General features: G+C 46.8%; 2 protein-coding genes across 5 annotated transcripts in view; both read left to right on the forward strand.

The window, feature by feature from the left end:
* Positions 1–1059, forward strand: part of nploc4 (NPL4 homolog, ubiquitin recognition factor) — a 30073-nt gene extending 29014 nt beyond the window's left edge. Inside the window, exon 18 of the transcript XR_004764072.1 lies at positions 1041–1059. The gene's annotated coding sequence lies outside the window, so the exon portion shown is untranslated. The remainder of the gene's footprint in view (positions 1–1040) is intronic.
* An 11287-nt stretch (positions 1060–12346) lies between these two features.
* cep131 (centrosomal protein 131) overlaps positions 12347–21563 on the forward strand; it is a 33092-nt gene continuing 23875 nt past the window's right edge. Inside the window, exons 1-8 of one of the 4 annotated variants that reach the window (XM_035406100.1) lie at positions 12347–13280; positions 14552–14748; positions 15161–15255; positions 17207–17318; positions 17669–17796; positions 18137–18241; positions 18408–18587; positions 20408–20525. In XM_035406100.1, coding sequence (XP_035261991.1) covers positions 14563–14748; positions 15161–15255; positions 17207–17318; positions 17669–17796; positions 18137–18241; positions 18408–18587; positions 20408–20525 — 924 coding nt within the window. In that variant the 5' untranslated portion in view covers positions 12347–13280; positions 14552–14562. Of the gene's footprint in view, positions 13281–14269; positions 14427–14551; positions 14749–15160; positions 15256–17206; positions 17319–17668; positions 17797–18136; positions 18242–18407; positions 18588–20407; positions 20526–21563 lie in introns of those variants that run through there. The other 3 variants (XM_035406099.1, XM_035406097.1, XM_035406098.1) reach the window with 3 other exon arrangements.

Here is a 21563-nt window from a genome sequence, read left to right on the forward strand (position 1 = left end):
GGGCTGCAGTTTGGGTGGAGGGGGGCTGGAGGGGCTGGGCTGCAGTTTGCGCAGAGGGGGGCTGGAGGGGGGCTGGAGGGGCTGGGCTGCAGTTTGGGCAGAGGGGGGCTGGAGGGGCTGGGCTGCAGTTTGGGCAGAGGGGGGCTGGAGGGGCTGGGCTGCAGTTTGGGCAGAGGGGGGCTGGAGGGGCTGGGCTGCAGTTTGGGCAGAGGGGGTCTGGGGGCGGGCTGGACGGGACGGGCTGCAGTTTGGGCAGAGGGGGGCTGGAGGGGACGGGCTGGGCTGCAGTTTGGGCAGAGGGGGACTGGATGGGACGGGCTGCAGTTTGGGCAGAGGGGGGCTGGAGGGGCTGGGCTGCAGTTTGGGCAGAGGGGGGCTGGATGGGACGGGCTGCAGTTTGGGCAGAGGGGGGCTGGAGGGGCTGGGCTGCAGCTTGGCTTAATCAGAGAGAATCTGTCTTTTTCCTGTTTTCTAAGTGTGTTCAGCAGTATTTCAGTGAAAAACGGAAAAGTTTAAATATGGTTCTGTTAAGAGTGGCGTTATTTACGGGTCTGATGTGGACTGAGACCAAATCAGTCTCCTGCGTAGCTGAAGGACTTTTTCACTCTTGTATGCTGTAGATTTGGGTTTTGAAGTTTTAATCACAGGTCTACCAGAAAAAAAATGTGAAAAAATAAAATACATTTAAAACAAAGGAACCATGTATGTTGTCCAATTTCCATTTTCTGTACAGTATTGTAGAAGAAAAACTTTCTTAACTACTTTCAACATTTCAAAACTGGGAAAGCGGGGAAATGCAAATGAGCTCACCGTAGCCCACCTTTAGTCAAGAGTGCTTGGCTATACATGCATATCTATCCATCTATCTCCCTATCTATGTGTGTGTGTGTGTGTGTGTGTACATACAGTATAGCACAGGAGCTAGATGCGCCATAGGCTATACTCACAGTGTAACGCTGAAGGTGTGTGTGTATGTGTACATACAGTATAGCACAGGAGCTAGATGCGCCATAGGCTATACTCACAGTGTAACGCTGAAGGTGTGTGTGTGTGTATGTGTAGATACAGTACACATACAGAAGCTGGGTGCCCCATAGGCTATACTCACGGTGTAAGGCTGAAGGTTCAGGTTGCTTCGAAAAATATCCAGCCGGCAATATGTATGAAATGTTTAACGACGTGGTGTAGCCTAAATCGCTCAGGATAACGGCTTCTGTAGAATGTGGAAAATGTACATTAAGACTAAGTTGGAAGGCTTGGGCAATAGCATATTTGTACGTAGTTACGTTATTTTGGATTGCGTGGTCACATTTCTGATCTCGTGTCAGTGTGTAAAAATTTCGGAGTCGCACTGTGACTTCACGTGCTGGAATTCCGCGCGGCCACAGAACCACTCCATGAAAAACGCTTCCCGTCCGTAACAACAGATAAATCCCATCTGGACAGTCCGCGCGCCGGTCCTCTGCACGCGATCTGCTCGTTTGCGCAGCCACCTGCGCCCGCTGAGGAAGGCTTGCGGAACGGGCGGGAACCCAAACAGGACTTCGATGTGTAGCAAATTAAAAGAGTTCAGGCACTGTTACTCTTTATTCAAACGAATAAAAACGATAATGTTTTTTTTCTCTTCCAAATAGTATATTTTCAGTTCAACTTTATATAGCCTTTTTACAGACACTGTCACATAGACGCTTTGCAGTGGAACTGAGGAAAAAACGACCGTAAACCCAAAAAGCGAGCAAGTAGTATTAATATGCCAAGTTATTACCAGTGATAGCCAAATTTGAGGATTAACAGGAAAACCAATCCTACTTTTAGAAAGTATTCGGTAAGCAACGCAGACAACTCAGTTTGTTAATCTAGTAATAGAACTCGCGTGTATAAACGAGTAATTCCAGGTTCCACGTTTAAACGGACACGCAGCTAATCCAAAATTGTCATGAATAAATTCATAAAACTTAAGTAAGTATCCTGCCATGTCGGATGCTTTTTTGCGCGTTGGTCCATGCATTAGGAAAGAGGGACCCTCCTCCCCCCATCTTCTTTCGGACGGGGCCGCGTTTATGACGGATGAGGTTTGCAGGGCGGATATAGGGAGATGTCTGGTTTATGTTCAGTACATTTTGTGTTTCGGCGCTGAGGAATTTAGAGGAGACAGGTTCCCTGCTTTGTGCAAAGGAGTTTGTCCTACGGCCCCGATCCCAGGTATCTGCACGTTTACCACCGTAATGCTTACACGTGTGCTACATGTATGCTAGAAAATACCACTGGAGTTATAATATAATCCGTAAATCTTTATGCACGGCATAAATACTCATATTTACCGAATAATGTTTACCATTCTAAAGTTTCTGTTTACAAACATTTCAAGGTCACGTCTGCCTTTGAAGGCTATTAAACCAGGAGATATTTTGAATGCAGTACTATGAATACATTCAGCTAGAAACTAATTGTACAAAAGTAAAGCAAGTGGTTCTCCGGAATATTTGTGACCTGTAGCCTATTCGTGTTTGTTTCTGCCCTTGCGCTGAAGTGTGAACACGTGTGTTAAACTAATTAAAACGTCTTTCGGCCGCATAAATAGCGGCTGTTCGCGTCATGTTCAGTCATTGGCGTTTTCATGAACATTATATTTGTTCGTAAGTTCGGTGAATATGGAGGTGAAGAGGACCGCCGCCTTGGCTTGCCTGTGCCTGGTCGCGCTGAGCAGTGCGCAGAAAGCGAGGCGACAACACGGCGCCGAGTGGGACTACCGACCGGACGGTAAGAGACCGTTATCCGGATCACAGCGCGCACAATTCCTCTAAAACCACACACAAACTGAGTAATTCGAGCGTAATTTCATTTCTAGGGTCAATAAAACGACCTCCTAAGAAGGGTGCGTCTGACCGAGGAGAGAATTGATACTGTAAACCCGCTGAGAAGTAAAACTATGCAGTTAGATGATAGAAGATTACGAAGAATTGTATTATCTATCCTATTCGTTTAGATTAGGATTATTTGAAATAATTAAGTTTAGATGAAATTATAATCACACAAATTATATTATTATGGATTAGATTATTATTTTATTAAATAATGATATATGGGATAGAGTTATTATTATGTGTTAGATGAGATATGACAGATAATGACTGCTCTGTGCTGGGTTGTGTGTCCCTGTATCAGAGAAGGGCAACACCAAGAGCTGTGCCAATCTCACTATGGTTCTGGATAACTGGAAGTTTGCTATCACCACCCAAGTCAAAGATCTCCTTTTGAATGACCACAGAACCGTACTGCCTGACTATGGGAGGTAAGACACCTGCTGTGTATGTGTGTGTACTTGAATATAGCCACACAACAGACCCAATCTACTGACAAGTGCTGGACAGCAGTGTAACATTAGCATAGAAGCTAAGTGATGGACAGTAGTGTAGCATTAGCATAGAGGCTAAGTGCTGGACAGTAGTGTAGCATTAGCATAGAGTATAAGTACTGGACAGTAGTGTAGCATTAGCATAGAGGCTAAGTGCTGGACAGTAGTGTAACATTAGCACAGAGTATAAGTGCTGGACAGTAGTGTAGCATTAGCATGGAGGCTAAGAGCTGGACAGTAGTGTAGCATTAGCATGGAGTATAAGTACTGGACAGTAGTGTAGCATTAACATAGAGGCTAAGTGCTGGACAGTAGTGTAGCATTAGCATAGAGTATAAGTCCTGGACAGTAGTGTAGCATTAGCATAGAGGCTAAGTGCTGGACGGTAGTGTAGCATTAGCATAGAGGCTAAGTGATGGACAGTAGTGTAGCAGTAGCATGGAGGATGAGTGCTGGACAGTAGTGTAGCATTAGCATAGAGGCTAAGTGCTAAAAGAAGAAGTGTAGTTTTTGATGTTGACCTGGCGTTTGTGGCGCAGGATCCAGCCTCTGTCCGAGGCGCTGGGGGACCTGTATAAGGAGTTTAACAGCCTGAAGGACCGGCTGGGGGAGCTCACCGCCCGCTTTGACAGGGCGGAGGCGTTCGCGGAAGACATGCGGATGGGTCGTGGGCCCCCACCCCCCAGGGCGGAGCACCCGGCCCCGCCCAGTCAGGACCCCGCCACCCCCGCTGCCGAAGGGGGCAGAGAGCAGGGCCACAGGAAGAGGGTCATCCGAAAGAAGCCCAAGAGTCCTCCGGCCTGAAGGTGCAACCTGGGCCCCATTCATTCACTCATTTACTCCCTAAATCTACTGTTCCACTCACACACTATACACACACACACATAAAACACACTATACACACACACACACACATAAAAACACACTATACACACACTCACACACTATACACACACACACATAAAACACACTATACACACACACTATACACACACACACATAAAACACACACACAGAAAACACACTATGCACACACACACATAAAACACACACACAGAAAACACACTATACACACACACTATACACACACACACATAAAACACACACACAGAAAACACACTATGCACACACACTATACACACATAAAAACACACTATACACACACTCACACACTATACACACACACACACACACACACACACATACAACACACTATACACACATACTCACACACACTATATACACTCACACACTATACACACACACATAAAACACACTATACACACACACTCACACACTATACACACACACTATACACATACACACATAAAACACACTATACACACACACACTATACACACACATAAAACACACTATGCACACACTCTATACACACACATAAAACACACTATACACACACACTATACACATACACACAAAACACACTATACACACACTATACACACACATATAAAACACACTATACACACACACTATACACACACACAAAACACACTATACACACACACTATACACACACAAACATGAAAACACACTATGCACACACGCATACAAACACTATACACACACACTCACACACGCTATACACACACACACATAAAAACACACTGTACACATACTCACACACTATACACACACACATAGAAACACACTATACACACACTCACACAATATACACACACACATAGAAACACACTATACACACACACACACACACGCACACACACATAAAACACACCATACACACACTCACACACTATACACACACATAAAAACACACTATACACACACACACTCACACACACACACAAACATACTATACACACACTCACACACTATACACACAAGCATACAAACACGCTATACACACACACATAAAAACACACTATACACACTCACACACACATACAAATACACTATACACACACACACACAAAACACACTATACAAACACACACACACACACACATAAAAACACACTCACACACTATACACACACATACACATAAAAACACACTATACACACACACACATAAAAACACACTATACACACACACACACATAAAATACACTATACACACACACACACAAAACACACTATACAAACACACACACACTATACACACAAATAAAAACACACTACACACACACACACATAAAAACACGCTACACACACACACACACTATACACACACTCACACACCAAAACACACTATACACACACACACACACACATAAAAACACTATACACACTCACACACACTATACACACACACACACATATAAAAACACACTATACACACACACACACACTATACACACACATAAAAACACACTATACACACACTCACACACACATAAAAATACACTTCACACACACACACACACACACACTCTACACACACATAACACACTATACACACAAACACACTCACACACACACTATACACACACACACACACATAACACACTATACACACAAACACACTCACACACACACTATACACACACACAAAAAAACACTATCCACACACACACACACACACATAAAAACACACTATACACGCACACACACACAAAACCACACACTCACACACTTACACACGCACACTTGCACACACTCAAACACTCACACACATGCACACACACACTCACACGTGCACACACGCTCACACACACGCATAAAAACACACTATAGACACACACACTATACACACACGGACACACTCGCACACTCACACACATACACACACACACACACTCACATGTGCACTCGCACACTCACACACATGCACACTCACACGTACACACACACGCACACTCACACACATGCACACATACTCACACGTGCACTCGCACACTCACACACATGCACACACACTCACACGTGCACTCGCACACTCACATGCACACACACACTCACACTCTCTGACTCACACACATGCACACACACCCTCACACACATCACACCACACAAACTCCACTAACAGAAGGTACCATCTTCCATAGTCGCCTGCAGTGGCTCCTAATTTGGAGCGCTGTGACCACCAGTCCGGTCTGGGCTGTTCCTGTAGCTTCTAATAGCCTCATACTCCACACTGTGCTTCTGCTTTTTAAGGTACGTGTTGTGAGGCAGGTTGGACTGTTCCTCCTCATTCTAGTGCCGTGAAGTAATCATATCTGTGAAATTATGCTAAATGTCATCCTAGCATTTTCTGAATGTTCCATGCCCATTCAGTGTGTGCACAGTTTAGATGTGCTTTGTATGTGATAACAGACTTTCTGTAGATATGCAAAGTTTCTGATCACCTGCTGGCTTTACGGCGGCAAGTTCAGGGGCGGTCGGGGCTTTCAGATAACTCCAAAGCAGCACGGACAACAATGGCACACCTACACAGGCTGTGCATATGAAAATTACCTGATCACTCTTCAGAAAAATGTTTAATATCACTTTTGGGAGGAACTATTTCCTGTGGAGCAGGCACCCGGAGACCACTGTGCTCAGGGAAAGAAGTACCAGCATAGTCTGGATATCGATGTGATTTTGTGAATAAACAATACAATGAATCTGTTTCTATGTGTGTATAATATTGCTGTACCAGCTGCTTTGGAGTTTCTTACAGTAGACTTCGATTGAGACCTCAAACCCCCTGACTGCCCTTCTACCTGCCACTGTAACACAGGCAGGGATTGAGACATCTTAACTATGCTTCATTTTGCACAGCAGCTGCCCGAACCTGCCAAAAACATGCACTAAAACTGGAATAATACCATTAACCCCAGAACATGAACTAGCCCTTTGAAACCCCAGAGTGTGAACTATCCCTGTCATTTCTGAGTAAGAATTAACTTCATGCCACTAGGTGGCAGCATAACCATGGTGACCTGGTCTGTTAACGCGATCCCTGGAGACTTCTGGTCCATTTATCTTCATACCAATAAAATCCATGCTGTAAATTCACATGACCAATAAAACAATAAAGAATAAATTGCATATACTGTACTGAGTGTGAACAAAAACACTGAATTGAGAGTCCACAGAAAAGAGTTCTTGAAACATAATGTCAATATGTGATGATGCATTTATATATGAACACACTGCTCACCTGCTGTTTGTGTATCTGTGTGAAACCTGTGTTCGAGTGAGGGGGCATGGCTGTGTTTGAGTTGGGGGTGTGGCTGTGTTTGAGTGAGGAGGTGTGGCTGTGTTTGAGTGAGGGGGTATGGCTGTGTTCGAGTGAGGGGGCGTGGCTGTGTGTGGGTGAGGGGGTGTGGCTGTGTTTGAGTGAGAGGGTGTGGCTGTGTTTGAGTGAGGGGGCGTGGCTGTGTTTGAGTGAGGGGCGTGGCTGTGTTTGAGTGAGGGGTGTGGCTGTGTTTGAGTTGGGGGTGTGGCTGTGTTTGAGTTGGGGGTGTGGCTGTGTTTGAGTGAGGGGTGTGGCTGTGTTTGAGTGAGGGGGTGGCTGTGTTTGAGTGAGGGGCGTGGCTGTGTGTGGGTGAGGAGGTGTGGCTGTGTTTGAGTGAGAGGCGTGGCTGTGTGTGGGTGAGGGGGTGTGGCTGTGTTTGAGTTGGGGGTGTGGCTGTGTTTGAGTGAGGGGGCGTGGCTGTGTTTGAGTGAGGGGGCGTGGCTGTGTTTGAGTGAGGGGTGTGGCTGTGTTTGAGTTGGGGGTGTGGCTGTGTGAGTGAGGGGGTGTGGCTGTGTTTGAGTTGGGGGTGTGGCTGTGTTTGAGTGAGAGGGTGTGGCTGTGTTTGAGTTGGGGGTGTGGCTGTGTTTGAGTGGGGGGTGTAGCTGTGTTTGAGTGAGGGGTGTGGCTGTGTTTGAGTGAGGGGGCGTGGCTGTGTTTGAGTTGGGGGCGTGGCTGTGTTTGAGTGAGGGGTGTGGCTGTGTTTGAGTGAGGGGGCGTGGCTGTGTTTGAGTTGGGGGTGTGGCTGTGTTTGAGTGAGGGGGTGTGGCTGTGTTTGAGTGAGGGGCGTGGCTGTGTTTGAGTTGGGGGTGTGGCTGTGTTTGAGTGAGGGGGCGTGGCTGTGTTTGAGTTGGGGGTGTGGCTGTGTTTGAGTTGGGGGTGTGGCTGTGTTTGAGTAAGGGGTGTGGCTGTGTTTGAGTGAGGGGGCGTGGCTGTGTTTGAGTTGGGGGTGTGGCTGTGTTTGAGTTGGGGGTGTGACTGTGTTTGAGTTGGGGGTGTGGCTGTGTTTGACTGATTGGGCGTGGCTGTATTTGAGTGAGGGGGTGTGGCTGTGTTAGAGTGAGGGGTGTGACTGTGTTTGAGTTGGGGGTGTGACTTTGTTTGAGTGAAGGGTATGGCTGTGTTTGAGTTGGGGGTATGGCTGTGTTTGAGTTGGGGGTGTGACTGTGTTTGAGTTGGGGGTGTGACTGTGTTTGAGTGAGGGGTGTGGCTGTGTTTGAGTTGGGGGCGTGGCTGTGTTTGAGTTGGGGGTGTGGCTGTGTTTGAGTGAGGGGGCGTGGCTGTGTTTGAGTTGGGGGTGTGGCTGTGTTTGAGTTGGGGGTGTGACTGTGTTTGAGTGAGGGGGTGTGGCTGTGTTTGAGTTGGGGGTGTGACTGTGTTTGAGTTGGGGGTGTGGCTGTGTTTGAGTGAGGGGGCATGGCTGTGTTTGAGTTGGGGGTGTGGCTGTGTTTGAGTTGGGGGTGTGACTGTGTTTGAGTGAGGGGGTGTGGCTGTGTTTGAGTTGGGGGCGTGGCTGTGTTTGAGTTGGGGGTGTGGCTGTGTTTGAGTGAGGGGGTGTGGCTGTGTTTGAGTTGGGGTGTGGCTGTGTTTGAGTGAGGGGGTGTGGCTGTGTTTGAGTGAGGGGGCGTGGCTGTGTTTGAGTTGGGGGTGTGGCTGTGTTTGAGTTGGGGGTGTGACTGTGTTTGAGTGAGGGGGTGTGGCTGTGTTTGAGTTGGGGGTGTGACTGTTTGAGTTGGTGGCGTGGTTGTGTTTGAGTAAGGGGTGTGGCTGTGTTTGGGTGAGGGGGTGTGACTGTGTTTGAGTGATGTCTCCATTCAACAGTAAAGAGCATATTGCCAGCTCAAGCAAGATCCTTAAATCTTCTCTACCCTCTCAATGTGACCAGCATAGATCAGTATAGACCCGACACACACCTGCTCCCATCTTTCCAATGCCATATAGTTACCAGCCTGACACTTACCCGGGCTAACTGACTTACCTCATGTATTAAAGCTTGGTTATTACTGATACTTACCCAGGCTAACTGACTTACCTCATGTATTAAAGCTTGGTTATTACTGATACTTACCCAGGCTAACTGACTTACCTCATGTATTAAAGCTTGGTTATTACTGATACTTACCCAGGCTAACGGACTTACCTCATGTATTAAAGCTTGGTTATTACTGATACTTACCCAGGCTAACTGACTTACCTCATGTATTAAAGCTTGGTTATTACTGATACTTACCCAGGCTAACGGACTTACCTCATGTATTAAAGCTTGGTTATTACTGATACTTACCCAGGCTAACTGACTTACCTCTTGTTTTAAAGCTGGGTTACTGCTGACACTTACCCAGGCTAACTGACTTACCTCTTGTTTTAAAGCTGGGTTACTGCTGACACTTACCCAGGCTAACGGACTTACCTCATGTTTTTTACTACAAAATTGACTGTGTAGTCTGACACAGACTGAGCCTCGCCTGCTCTGTGGAACAAATATGACTTGGTCTGATTGGATGTATCCAATTCAACCTCATCCAGTCTTGGGACCACACAGCTAATGGGTGTTCCAACAACAAAGTCACATCTAGTCAGTGAAGTGGAAAGTAGATTTTTTTGAATGGGGAAATTTTTCACTGACTTGTCCAAGCTGACAGAGCTAGCTTACTGGTTTTGTAGCTAACTTGGTAAAAAGAACGCAACTTTTCCTAAAGAGATCAGCTTAACAGTTTAAAAGAATTGTCTGTGCATTGTCAGTTGGAAGTATGTAAAACTTGTTCCATTCTATTGATGAATTCCATTCAACAAATTATTTTATTTTCACTTCAGCTTCTACAGCTACCAGCAGGCTGTGGTAGGTCTGATTGGAGGAAAGCCATGTTCATTCACACCGCCTGCCTTCCTCTAATTGGGTGATCCAAATGTCAGCTATTCCCTCCCTGGATGGTTCCACCCAGTTTTGGGTCTGTTTGGCAGCAGGCTGACGGTGAAGCGATAGAGTTCTGCACTGTGAGGATATTTACTGTGGAAATTTGGGTAAGGTACTCCATCTGGCGCCCTCTGGTGGGGAGCTGAGCTCTCAGCGTCACACAGCCCATTTACAAAGGGCTCGGCTGTAATTTAGGGCGATCATGTGACCCATGTCTTTACAGATCATTCCCCCTTTTTTAAGTGCTCAGATATGTGTGTGATGAGTTCAGATGGTTCCCTAGCGGGTTGGAGCGCTAACGTCCCTAAAGACAGAGGAGAAGACATGCTGGGCGGAACTAAAAGAGTGAGCTGCCTGGGGTACCCCCCACCCCCTCCCCAGGATCAGGGGGCTTTTGACTTTGAGGTCAGCAGTTTGACCCCTCCGGGCTGCCATCTGTCAGGGGAAGGCCGCGCTGTTCTCCAGCTCCGCCCAGCGTCAATAGGAATGCAGCAGTCGGGACAAAGGGCTGGAATGCAAACTGTTGCTCCCTCCCCCTGCCCCCCCCCTCCCTTCCGCACTGCCCCAGCTGCAGGTCTGCACTTCAGTCCATCTGGAGCTGAAACTAAGCCCCCCCTCCTGCCCTGGACAGTCTGTCTCAGGGCCTGGTGTGCACACAGCACATATCTGGAAACTGACGGTAGAGTTTAAATAACCTTTCCTTTTCTGCTGGCCAGCTGGTCCTGTTCTCTCTGTCTCCCCCCCATCCCCCCAAGCCGACTTCACTGTCTGCCTTGGAAAGTTTTACTTATGAAGTGCATCGCTGTGAGCTTCTACTTCGCATACACAACACAATCTGTGGGACACAATGGGTCTGCTGTGAACAGGAGAGCTATACAAGTTTGTAGAAAAAATATCAATATGCAAATAGGCTTCAATGACCTGTGTGTACATAGCACTTTATTTGGATCTTTGTTCTTCTTGGTTAATTTGGGCATATTTGGGCACTACACCCATTCCTACATCTGGGGGTCTCCCAGAAACTCCCATGTACCTTGTGTAGCAGGGGTTGCTGAGTCACATGTTCAAAATCCACTTTGGACTCAGGAAAATCTCAAACTCATTTGTTACACTTGTACCATTTAGCTATGGCATGTGGGTCCTTCAAAAATTTTTAAGATGCATTTCTTGTTATTAATACAATATATTATGTATTAATATAAAGGTTTACTTGATTTGCTTTTATATTTTTGTTGTTGTTACCCATATCCATTTATTCAGATCTTAAGTATAAAAATAGTATGTTTCAATACTTGGCAAAATGCATTTATTTATTTATTTATTTATTTATTTGCTTTTATTGGATTTTGGTCTTTCAGCTGTTGATGTTGAACTATCCTTTCACAACTTCTGGGGAAAAAAACAGTACTGATGGATTACTGGATTGGATTGATTATTTCTAGGATAAGGCAATGTTTAAAAGTATAGTTTTTATACTTCATAAATAAAGTGCTTATCTTTGCTGAGGCCAGTCGGCCAGTCTATAATGATATTTGTAACAGAAGCCAGGATGTGTCTTGCTTTGTTCCATTTTTTTGTTAGAATTATTGCGGAATGAAACAAATAGTTACTCCCTGACTCTAAATGAAGAAGGTTAATCTTTCCTGCAAATTAACATTTGTACAGGAATTCTCCTTTATTACGAATCTCAATTAAGGCTTCCGCTGCACCAGCAAATGCGAAAACATCTGCCGCTTCAAACTTGTGAGCACGCCCCCTGCAAAGGCAACCAACCTTACATCTTAGCCACGCCCTAGATAAGCAATTTTTATAACAGAAACCCCTTACCCACCAATTGTAGCCTTAGCTAGCGAAAAGTGACGCCCAACAATCGCCAATCGCCGGTTTCGATGGGCGGAGCTCAAATGTTTCTGTTGCTACAGCGAAAATGTTGTCCCTCATTCTCTATTTCAACTGCCGTGGGACGTAGTCAGTTAACTACTGGATGTTAAGCATCAGCTGCTGGAAGTTCTGTTTTATGTGATTCTGTCGGTGGTTGCATGTCGTCTGTAGTCATTTTCGCGACAGAAATCGTTTAATAGCTGCACAGTACAGAAACACATCAGTCCGTGATGGGAAAAGTGAAAGCCATTTTACTGTGCGTTGCATAAAGATGCATCAGTACGGAGCTTGCTGGATAGTTCGCTTGCTATTCTGTAACGTATTTGACGAGATAAGAACGTAATTTTTATTGAAAGCGGTGGCTGAAGTCGATCTGTAGGTTCCTGTTGCAAAAGTAGTGCATTTAACCATACAGCGTGACAGGTGGAAGACTTCCCTGCTAATATTAGTGGGGTTAGTGGAACCCTGTAGCAAATACATGTCCATTTTTCATTCTCTCTGTGCTTTACTTGTATAGCCTACTTTTGTTGCTTCTTTGTGGAAGTGTGTAGCTATTCTTTGACGCTTGTCCATTTTTCTTTATGAAGAATATTTAAGCATAGTATCGAATACTTATTTAATAGTGTGTCATGTAACTGGCTAGCTACAACACTTTTTTCCCATTATTGTATCTAGCTATATTAATGACGTGCTCATACCGTATGCAATGCATATTCTGTGACTAGCTGTCGGCCAAACCTGCAGACAAGCTGTAGAGTTAATGTAATCCATTTAACAGCAGTGGTGATTAACATTAATTTGGTGGAACTTTCGAAGACGACTATTGATTTAGTAACTCACCGTCAGTCTTTGAACTCAAATTTTATTTTCGTTGTTATCTTGAATTGCCATTACTTTGGGCAGAATCACCGGCGAGTAATAACTTCTGGTAAGTCAGACTTTTATTAGATACTTATTCGTAATATTTATAATCGTGTTCATATTAAAATTGAAATGCTGCCTAGCCATATCGGATACCTTGTGTTTAATTAAATATGTTTGTCGGAAATGTTTCTATATTGTTCATTATTGTTGTTGTTGTTGTTTATAATCACAATTATTATTTACCATTGGTATTTTAGTATACATAGTATATACAGCTGTCAGTAGTTAGTGGTAATAACAAGACAAGAATAATATTTATCGTTCAGATGTTTCTGTGTGGCAGTGACGCCTTGAAATGCATGGTTGCACTGATCAACAAGATTCACTGTGCCTGGCAGTAGGCCTATTATAACATTGGTTTCTCTCGACCCCCTCAATCCTTCGCAACCCTGCTCTCCCCTCCTACACGCCAATGCGCGACTGATGACTGATTGCCTTTAGAGATGCAGTACACATAAACCTGGAGTCTGGAGGTCTGATAGTTATTGACTCCAAGGTTGCCCTGTGCTGTTACACGTTGGCAGTTTTTTCATCGATCAGACAGGTTGTTTTGATGGGCTTCCTTAAAAAAACGAAATGTGTATTTTCCTTGGTTTGAGGGGCACAATGCAAGTGCACAGGTGCCACTCTCGTCTGTTCTTAGATCGTCGCTGCCAAGCCTAAAGCCGCCCGCGTTGTCTCATGAAACTTCGTTGTTTGTTGAAAGCTAAGGTTTGTTGCCGGGGCAACCTGCCTTTAATCTCGGAGCCTTTTAGGACGCGAGTTTGTAGAGTTTAACCTGAACCGCACATCAGCCCGACTTCACCGTTCATTTTGCCTGTTCCGGTCGGTTGCTCCGTGCAGCTTTTGGCGATGTCGGAACGATGCCCCTGGCGCAGCAGAACGTAGGCCTACCGATGTCTTGGCTGCATCGGGGATTCGGCGTAAATGTTGTAGTGAATATGGTGACACGGTTGTGAGTAATTCCGCCCCTTTGTCCATTTATGCGGTTGTCAAAGAGAATAGGGCGGCCATGTTTGGATTGCTTGGTTGCCCGGGGCAACACCGTCTGACGAGGAAGAAGCTGTATTTTTAAAGAGCGGATTCCTGCACCTGCTGAAGGGCTGCGGACACTGTCTGAGTCATATTTGAGGCCTTGGGGCTGTGCAGGGTTAGTACTGAAGCTAAGCAGGACAGGGCTTAGTTAGCGTGACTGGACTTGGTTAGTTCTGTGGTCTCATACTGAGTATCCTGGCAAATTACAGTCTCCCTATCTCCCTGGCTGTCTGTCTGCAGGTCCCGATAGCATGCACGCTGCCCACAGCCCCGGCGCTGTACCCGTGGGTGTAGCTGGGGATGGCCCGGATCTCTGCCTCTCCGGCTCACAGCTGGCCGTATCGCGCCGGCCCAGCAGCGCGTCGCCGGGGAAACACTTCTCCCGCTCGGTGTCGGTCTCTGTGGCGGGCGACGGCAGGGGAAAGCGGAACACGCTGGTAAGCAACCCTGTAAACAGCCGCGCGAATCCATAATCCTGTGACTCTGTTCTGTGCCTATTTATGTGTGTCTGTGCATGTGCGCACATCTGTCTGGCTGTCCGTCTGTATTTGTGCATGGTTATTGGGGGTGTATCGGTATATTACTTGAATGAAAGAGGATATGTTCTTATGCATTTTTACAATAAAAATACTTTTGTGGTGATGTGTTGATAATGTATATGTGATAACGTGAAGCTGTTGGTGTTGTAATGAAGCTAATGATGTTGTAAAGCAGCTGACGGTGTTGTGTTGAAGCTGTTGTTGTAATGAAGCTGATGTTCTTGTGATGAAGATGATGGTGTTGTAATGAAGCCGATGGTGTTGGTAGGAAGCTGATGAGGTTATGATAAAGCTCACATGTTGTCCCTAGGCTGAAGTTGGACTGGGAAGTTCCCGCTCTATCAAGAACCTACGGCGCTCCAACAGTACCACACAGGTCAACCAGCGAGCTGACAACAGCGTGAGGTACCGGTCCACCTGTCACAGCCTGTCACCTCCCAAACACACTGTTACAGACAGCCTGTCAACTCCAAAACACACTGTTACAGACAGCCTGTCACCTCCAAAACACTGTTACAGACAGCCTGTCACCTCCAAAACACTGTTACAGACAGCCTGTCAACTCCAAAACACACTGTTACAGACAGTCTGTCACCTCCAAAACACACTGTTACAGACAGCCTGTCACCTCCAAAACACTGTTACAGACAGCCTGTCACCTCCCAAACACACTGTTACAGACAGCCTGTCAACTCCAAAACACACTGTTACAGACAGCCTGTCACCTCCAAAAAACTGTTACAGACAGCCTGTCACCTCCCAACCACTCTGTAACAGACAGCCTTTTAACTCCATAACACACTGTTACAGACAGACTGTCAACTCCAAAACACACTGTTACAGACAGCCTGTCACCTCCCAAACACTCTGTTACAGACATCATCTGAACTCCAAAACATTCTGTTACAGACACCATCTCAACTACAAAAAATTCAGTTAAATGCTATAGGCCCACTCTCTCTGGAGTAGCATGTGCTAAATGCTACAGGCCCACTCTCTCTGGAGTAGCATGTGCTAAATGCTACAGGCCCAGTCTCTCTGGAGTAGCATGTGCTAAATGCTACAGGCTCAGTCTCTCTGGATTAGTGTGTGCTAAATGCTACAGGCCCACTCTCTCTGGATTAGCATGTGCTAAATGCTACAGGCCCACTCTCTCTGGATTAGTGTGTGCTAAATGCTACAGGCCCACTCTCTCTGGATTAGCATGTGCTAAATGCTACAGGCCCACTCTCTCTGGATTAGCATGTGCTAAATGCTACAGGCCCACTCTCTCTGGATTAGCATGTGCTAAATGCTACAGGCCCACTCTCTCTGGATTAGCATGTGCTAAATGCTACAGGTCCAGTCTCTATAGATGGCAGTGTGCTAAAGTGTCCCCTCTAGGGTTTTCAACACACTTATTATATTACAACATAAACTTTGTTGTACGTCGCTCTGGATAAGAGCCTGTAATGTAATGTAATGTAAATGCTACAGGCCCACGCTGGCATGTGGTCATGCTGTCATGGAGTACATTGGAGCTGTAGGAGGCTTGTTGCTGGACTTTCTCTCCAGCTGCCCCCCTCCCCCAACCCCAGGGGGGGGCGTGGCATTGTGCTGAGCTGCTGTTGGGGAGGTGACAGGGTCGGGGGTCAGGGGTTGGGGGCAAGGTTTCTCCCAGTGTGTGTGCTGGGACCCCATTGTTTAACAGTAGCCCCCCCCCAGCACGCCTCCCTGGTTTTGTTGTCAGGGTGAGCGTGCAGGCTTGTCTTCAGAAGGCCAGCTGCCAGTCAGGGTGCCGGCAGATGCTGGTGGGCGGGGCCAGACTTTGGGGGGGCAGGCTTTAGATGTGTCTGTGTCTGGCCCCATGTTGGGTTGGGAGGCTGTTCGGTTTTCTGGGGTGAGTGATGGGGTCACGCTGTGCACGTGTGATCCTAACTGAACCCCTCCCCCAGGAAAAAGGGGGTGAATGGAGCTGCTGCTTTTGCCCCCTCTAACTTCCCCGTAAGAGCACGCTTCCACATCGGACTTCTGTCCATCGGAATGCCTTCTGAGGGCAGTATGAGATGTGATTGGTTCTTACAGGCGGCCAATCAGAAAAAGGAGGAGGTGTGGTCGTTTGCAGTAGGGTGTGCAATCCTGAACTCCATTCAAGATGTAAATATATTACATTTGGGCAACAGTCCATTTTGGGACATCACTGAAATTAAAATCAGCAACTTTAATTACACAGGGGACTCCCGGCTGAGTTTGACCACCCCTGGTCTTGGGGTTAGGGAAGCGTGGGACACACCAGCACCCTATCCCTGTGCTCCTGTTCAGTGAACACTGGAGGAAGAATGCTTTGGTGACCTTTGACCTTGTGTTGTGGCCTCAGGGAGGAGTCGTCGGAGGACTTCCTGTCGTTTTTTGACCGCAGTCTGGATGGCAGGAGGAAGCTAGCCAGCCTCAGCAAGACCTCTCCGGACCGCACCACCTGGAACATTCTGGTACCTGCCACCTTCCCACAATCCCCTTACATCGCACGCACACTCACACACCTGTTTGTCTTCACTGGCCACAGTGAAAGGCTACAAAGTAACTCTTTTGCCAAGATGCATATAATTTTTTTTTTTGAGTGTGTGCTCCTGTTCTTTGTATTTATATGTAACATCATAAGAGAACGTCTCTCTCTCTCTATTCTATGAACATGTCGAATGACCAGTGCACACCAATACCCATATCTCCCTGTCTCTCTCTCTCTCCCTCTTCGCTCTCTCCCTTCCTCCCTCTTCTCTCTCTGTCTCTCTCTCACTCCCTCTGCCTCTCCCTCTCCCTCCCTCTTTTCTCTCTCTCTCAGGATGACCAGCCGCGGGCGTTTCCAGCCCCCCCCAGCTCGCGTAGTGCTGGCAGCATAGAGTCCCCCACGGGGCAGAGAAGGAGAGAGGCGGGAGTTGCACTGGCCCCCAACTTCACTGCCAACAATAGGTGAGGATGGCGTGTAGCGCTTGGCACTGCCCCCTATGAGGGCTATGCTCACAGGTGTGCTCATGAGTGTAGGTGTGGTCATGTTCATGGATGTGGTCATGCTCATGGATGTGGTCATGGATGTGGTCATATTCATGGATCTAGTCATGTTCATGGATGTGGTCATGGATGTGGTCATGCTCATGGATGTGGTTGTGGATGTGGTCATGCTCATGGATGTGGTCGTGGATGTGGTCATGCTCATGGATGTGGTCGTGGGTGTGGTCAGCTCAGTTAAGCAGCAATTCAGAGTGTTTGGCTGTGGCCTGGTCGTCTCCCTGATCTGTCACAAACCTTTCAGGAGCAACAAAGGAGCTGTGGGCAACGCCGTGACGACCATCCTGCACAACAACCACTCAGACCAGCCCCTCACTCCCAAGAGCTCCAATCAGAAGCCTTCCTTCAAGTAGGCAGAATCCAGTGCCCTGTTCCTGCATGACGGTCTGCTATTTCCTGGAGCATTGCTCCCTCTAGCTGTTCAAAACCAACATGACATCTTAACTTCCTCCCTTCCTCTCTCTCCCTCTCCTCTCTCTCTCTCCCCTGCTCTCTCTCTCTCCCTCTCTATTCAGTAATATTATGAAAGCCACAGCCCGTGAGGAGAGTCCAGTGGAGGGTGGATCTTTGACGAAATCGCAGAAGAACTTCTCGTCCTCCTCCAATAACAACAATGCCTCCTGCAGCAGCCCCTCCCAGATCGGCAGCCCCACCCTGTGCAGGAGACGTGAGGTCACAGAGGAGGAGGCCGAAAGGTGATGTCACTGTCCTGTCACTGCAAAGCATCATGGGGACTTGCTTGGCATCATGAGATGTACAGATCAAGGGGTAACACTTTACAATAAGGTCACATGAATTGGCATTAACTAATGTAGTTGTTAATTACTAACTACTGAAAGGTTCATTTGTACAGCTTTGTTAATGTATTTGTACATTATTAATTTACGTTAACGGCTACATTAGTTAATGCCAGTTCGTATTGGGATTTTTAAAAACGTTCATGTATTTATAAATGGTTAACTAATTATAAATTTATCCTATGTTTTGAAAATGTATGAGTAATCTTTTGACTAATACATTAGTGAATATATTTGTTAACCACTAACCGGAATTAATCTATTTGCACATCATTAATTCATGTTATCTACGTTAGATAATGGCAGGTCATGACCTGATTGTAACGTGTTACCTATCAATGCTGTAGTAGCCATTGATGAAAACAGACAAGAGTGTTTGTGTTGTATGGCCTGTGTGTGTGTGTGTGTTTATGTATGTTTTACTGTACTGACACTGTGTGTGAGTGTTTGTGTGCCTGTGTGTGTGTGTGTGTATGTGTGTTTATGTATGTTTTACTGTACTGACACTGTGTGTGAGTGTTTGTGTGCCAGTGAGTGTTTGTGTGCCTGTGTGTGTGTGTGTGTATGTGTGTTTATGTATGTTTTACTGTACTGACACTGTGTGTGAGTGTTTGTGTGCCAGTGTGTGTGTGTGTGTTTTGTTGTACTGACTCTGTGTGTGTGTGTGTGTGTGTGTGTGTTTGTATGTTTTACTGTGTGTGTGTGTGCATGTGTGTATGTGTGTGTGTGTGTTTTACTGTACTGACTGTGTGTGCGTGTGTGTGTGTTTTTCTGTACGCTGTGTGTGTGTGTGTTTTACTGTACTGTGTGTGTTTTTTTCTGTACTCTGTGTATGTGTGTGTGTTTTACTGTACTGACTGTGTGTGTGTGTGTGTTTTACTGTACTGTGTGTGTGTGTGTGTTTTACTGTACTGTGTGTGTGTTTTTCTACTGTATTTTGTGTATGTGTGTGTGTTCTACTGTACTGACTCTGTGTGTATGTGTGTGTGTGCTTTTTTTTCTGTACTCTGTGTGCGTGTGTGTGTATGTGTGTGTGTGTGTGTGTGTGTGTTTTACTGTACTGACTCTGTGTGTGTGTCTGTGTTTTACTGTACTCAGTCTGCGTGTGTGTGTTTTTTTCTGTACTCTGTGTGTGTGTGTGTGTGTTTTTACTGTACTGACTCTGTGTGTGTGTGTTTTTACTGTACTGACTCTGTGTGTGTGTGTGTGTGTGTGTTTTTACTGTACTGACTCTGTCTGTATGTGTGTGTGTGTGTTTTTACTGTACTGACTCTGTCTGTATGTGTGTGTGTGTGTTTTTACTGTACTGACTCTGTGTGTATGTGTGTGTTTTTACTGTACTGACTGTGTGTGTGTGTGTGTGTGTGTGTGTGTTTTTATTGTACTGACTCTGTGTGTATGTGTGTGTTTTTACTGTACTGACTGTGTGTGTGTGTGTGTGTGTGTGTTTTTATTGTACTGACTCTGTGTGTATGTGTGTGTTTTTACTGTACTGACTGTGTGTGTGTGTGTGTGTGTGTGTGTGTTTTTATTGTACTGACTCTGTGTGTATGTGTGTGTTTTTACTGTACTGACTGTGTGTGTGTGTGTGTGTGTGTGTTTTTATTGTACTGACTCTGTGTGTATGTGTGTGTGTTTTTACTGTACTGACTGTGTGTGTGTGTGTGTGTGTGTGTGTTTTTTTATTGTACTGACTCTGTGTGTATGTGTGTGTGCAGGTTTATCCAGCAGGTGAACCATGCTGTGGTCACTATCCAGCGCTGGTACAGGCGCCATGCTAAGAGGCAGCGCGCAGGCCGGGCTGCACTGGAGCGCCTGCTTAGCACCAGCAAGAAGGTATGGGGGTGGGGCCTGGGGGCAGAGCCTGGGGTTGAGTGTGTCCTGGGGGCGGGGCCTGGGGTTGAGTGTGTCCTGGGGGCAGGGCCTGGGGTTGAGTGTGACCTGGGGGCGGGGCCTGGGGTTGACTGTGTCCAGGGGGCGGGGCCTGGGGTTGAGTGTGACCTGGGGGCGGGGCCTGGGGTTGAGTGTGTCCTGGGGGTGGGGCCTGGGTTTGAGTGTGTCCTGGGAGCGGGGTCTGGGGTTGAGTATGTCCTGGGGATGGGTCTTGGATTTGAGTGTGTCCTGGGGGCGGGTCTTGTAGTTGAGTGTGTCCTGGGGGCGGGGCCTGGATTTGAGTGTGTCCTGCAGTACAATACTGCAGTACTGGCATGTCAGTGCTATTTGAGCAGCAGTACAGACCTCGCGCTGGGATGTCAGTGCTGTTTAATTAGGAGTACAGACCTAGCGCTGGGATGTCAGTGCTGTTTGAGCCACAGTACAGACCTAGCGCTGGGATGTCAGTGCTGTTTAATTAGGAGTACAGACCGAGCGCTGGGATGTCAGTGCTGTTTGAGCAGCAGTACAGACCCAGCGCTGGGATGTCTGTGCTGTTTGAGCAGCAGTACAGAGCTAGCGCTGGGATGTCAGTGCTGTTTGAACAGCAGTACAGACCTAGCGCTGGGATGTCAGTGCTGTTTGAGCAGCAGTACAGACCTAGCGCTGGCATGTCAGTACTGTTTGAGCAGCAGTGCAGACCTAGCGATGGGATGTCAGTGCTGTTTGAACAGCAGTACAGACCTAGCACTGGGATGTCAGTGCTGTTTGAGCAGCAGTGCAGACCTAGCGCTGGGATGTCAGTGCTGTTTGAACAGCAGTACAGACCTAGCGCTGGGATGTCAGTGCTGTTTGAGCAGAAGTACAGACCTAGCACTAGGATGTCAGTGCTGTTTGAGCAGCAGTACAGACCTAGCGCTGGGATGTCAGTGCTGTTTGAGCAGGAGGACAGACCTAGCGCTGGCATGTCAGTGCTTTTTGAGCGGCAGTACAGACCTAGCG

The sequence above is a fragment of the Anguilla anguilla genome, chromosome 2 (assembly GCF_013347855.1).
Source record: "Anguilla anguilla isolate fAngAng1 chromosome 2, fAngAng1.pri, whole genome shotgun sequence".
Classification (NCBI taxonomy): domain Eukaryota; kingdom Metazoa; phylum Chordata; class Actinopteri; order Anguilliformes; family Anguillidae; genus Anguilla; species Anguilla anguilla.